Source organism: Peromyscus eremicus, chromosome 8a, assembly GCF_949786415.1.
Source record: "Peromyscus eremicus chromosome 8a, PerEre_H2_v1, whole genome shotgun sequence".
NCBI classification, from domain to species: domain Eukaryota; kingdom Metazoa; phylum Chordata; class Mammalia; order Rodentia; family Cricetidae; genus Peromyscus; species Peromyscus eremicus.
In genome coordinates this window covers 34,139,338-34,142,533 of record NC_081423.1, presented here as the reverse complement: position 1 = coordinate 34,142,533, position 3,196 = coordinate 34,139,338, and the positions used below count along the sequence as shown (strand labels likewise).

The 3,196-nt window shown below is 55.0% G+C and overlaps 1 protein-coding gene across 1 annotated transcript; it reads left to right on the top strand.

Moving 5' to 3' along the window:
* The first annotated feature begins 685 nt into the window (after positions 1 to 685).
* Positions 686 to 2,853, top strand: Prop1 (PROP paired-like homeobox 1). Its single transcript, XM_059269642.1, has 3 exons — positions 686 to 794; positions 1,838 to 2,061; positions 2,518 to 2,853. The coding sequence occupies exons 1-3, from the start codon at positions 686 to 688 to the stop codon at positions 2,851 to 2,853; spliced, it is 669 nt and encodes a 222-aa protein (XP_059125625.1).
* Positions 2,854 to 3,196: the final 343 nt, after the last annotated feature.

The following is a 3,196-nucleotide window of genomic DNA, read 5'->3' as shown; positions in this document are numbered from 1 at the left end:
CCCCCTCCCTGGAGGGGGGGTTCTGAGGAGGGGTGCCTTGGTGGGAATGTCGTCTTCTCTGTCCCCTGCCTGCTCCCAGAAGGGGGATTTAACAGGACAAAAGAATCTGGTCCCCTGGGAACATGAGCTCTTGGCCTCAGCCCCTGGACCCTCTGACAGAGCACCGTCCCTCATCCGGCTTGTGATCCTCCCCCAAGCCAGGGGGCTCTGGTGACCAAGAAATGATTGGACAGGCCCATGGGGCCAGGAGGAGGTTGCTTCTCCAAGACTGAGGGAGAAAGACAGGTAGTGTGAGAAAGTGGAGGGCGAAGAGAAAACAGAACAGCCTCGGAAGAGGGAAGTAGAGACAGGCAGAAAACTGGGCAAAGTCAAGAGAGAGAGAGAAGATGAGGTGTCAGTCCGGAGGCAGGATGGGGGACTAGGAAAAAGGGGGAAACAGTGAGTGGACAGGTATCTAGCTACACACACACACACACACACACACACACACACACACATACACACACACACACACACACACACACACACACACACACACATACGGTAAGGGAGAGACTCAGAAAAAGCTAGAAAATAGAGAAGAGAGGTCAAAAGACAAGACAGGATAGACAGACAGAGAGAAAGACTACAGGGAGACAGACTGGAGGACAGCAGGCTAGCCCATCTTTGGTTTGGGTGGCTAGCCATGGAAGCTCAAAGAAGGAACCAGCAGGAGAAACAAAGGAAGGGTCGTGCCTGTGGCGGACCGCTGCCTGAACCGCACGTGACCTCTGGGACCCTGATCGCCACAGTAGGTGAGTGAATCCCCAGGGTTGGCTTGGGTCCCTGGGGGAGCAGCAGATGTGGGTCTCAAAACCTGATTGGCTTTGGGCCAATGGTTTGTCCCACGGAAGGTTGAGAGATGGGAAGCAGAATTGGGGCTTATCAAGACTTTGGGGACCTTAGGAAGTAAGACAGTAGAAGTCTTTTGCTTTACAGGTTGGGAAGTGAGGCCCCTGCCTGAGGGAGCTACGGAACAGGTGCCCAGGGCAGAGGCAAAGCTAAAGCCTTGTTCTTGCCCAAGGTGCTTCCTTCTTGGAAGGAGGAAGATGAAGGGGTCGGGGTTCTCCTCCAGAGAGGGCAGTTCAGTGCCTGTCTGAGGACACTGGGTGCACAGTGGGAGCCACACCCTTGGTCCCCCCCCCCCCCGGGATGGGTCTCTCCGCTCCAGACCCCTCCTTCCCTTAGTGCCTATCTTCCCAGGTGTCTCCTCTTCCCTCCCTGTTCTCTCTTCCCCGGTGGCTCTTAGACTAATTAATGTGAGGGCTTAGGGAGCCTTTGGGGAGGAGAGGCAAGCCTTTCCCACGAGCTCAAGTTCCTGCAGGCTGGTGGCAGGCCCAGGGCAGAGGTAAGCGGCGCATCCAGAAGTACAGCCCAGAGGGGAGAATGTGTTGTCTGCATGTAAGGGGGTGGGGGGCACCCTTCATCCTCCTGAGCAGGGGTGGGTGAGGAGAAGGAGGGGTGTATGAAGGAGGTGCATGGGTAATGAAAACTGTGAGTGGCAAGCAAAGAAGTCCTTGGCAGACAGCAAAGAGAAGACCCTCAAGATTTGCCCTGTGGGTCACGTGTGGGCCAGAGGTGAAGCGCACACCGGGGGCACGTAACCAGAGCAGTGGCAGAGGCTGGAGGCAGAGGCGGTGGTTTTGAAATCTTAAAGAGTTCTTGTGGAAACAGGGCATCCCACAAGGAAGCACCATCTCAGGAACTACATAGAACACGGGGCCTAGCACCAGTGGTCCAAGGATGGCTGGGTGGTCCCATTCGTAAGTGGGTCTCCCTCATTTCCCTCCCTCCACAGACACGAGCCCTGAGACTTTTGGGAGACTCTCTGGTCCGGGGCTGGGGAGACCTAAGCTTTGCCCCCAGAGGGGCCGTCCCCATTCCCGGCGTCGCCACCGCACCACCTTCAACCCAGCACAGCTGGAACAGCTGGAGTCAGCCTTTGGGAAGAACCAGTACCCTGACATCTGGGCCCGAGAGGGACTTGCCCAAGACACTGGCCTCAGTGAAGCCAGAATCCAGGTGATGATGCCCTAAGGTACTCGGGGAAGAAATAAACATTTCCTGGGTGCTTGGGGGACTTTTAACCTGAACTTAACTATTCAATAGAATAATAGGTTCCACCCACCAGTCGGCATGACCTCAGGTGCACCTGACCCCAGCTCTAAGCTCATTCAGATGGAGGTTGATGGGTGTTGGGTGTAGGGCCGATGATGTATAGCGCAGGAGGAGAGCTCTTGCCTAGCATGCACAATGCCTGCATGCTGATCCCCAACACCACATAAACAAAAAGGAAGTCCAGGCCTACTCCCCAGCCTTTCATGTGAACACAAACTCCAACAAACAGGCAACCCTAACTGTTCACACGCATGTGCAATCTTGCCTCTAAGACTGCCTTACATTTCCACGAGCCTCATATTCCTGAAGTCTCCCATTCAGGACAAGAGCGCTGATGTGACTTCTCTTCCCTCTCCTCAGGTCTGGTTCCAGAACCGCAGAGCTAAGGAACGGAAGCAAGAGCGGGCGCTGCTCCAGCCGCTAGCCCGTCTGTCTCCTGCCTCCTTCTCTGGCTTCTTGCCAGAGTCCCCTGCTTATCCCTACCCCTACACAACACCACCTCCCCCAGTGGCCTGCTTCCCTCACCCCTACAACCACACTCTCTCCTCCCCACCCTCCACAGGTGCCTCATTCACTCTTCCTCCCCAGCCTGAGGACTGGTACAACACCTTACACCCAACCCCTGGTCATCTGCCCTGTCCCCCACCCCCACCCATGTTTCCCCTCAGCCTTGAGACACCAAAACCCTGGAACTAAGTGGTGACAAGGTCACCCTCTATCCATAAACTTCACGAAATGCAAGAAAATCAGGGGCTCTCTTTTCATCCTAAGGGTGAAGTTGGAAGTGTGATGAGGGGCAGTTCAAGACTGGAAATGGGAAAAGGGGGGATCTTGATGAACTGTCAACAGGGTAAGGAGTTAATAGACTATGAGGAGGTTAACCGGTAGGAGATACAAGCTGAACAGCTCCAACAGAGGTGACAGGAGGGCAGTGTTGATGGGGCCAGTGGATGCTGTTGGCGAGGGATAATCAAAAGAGAACTTGAAGCTTCATTCATTGAGATCCTGGTGGGAGAACCTGAACGGAGGCTGAATTTAC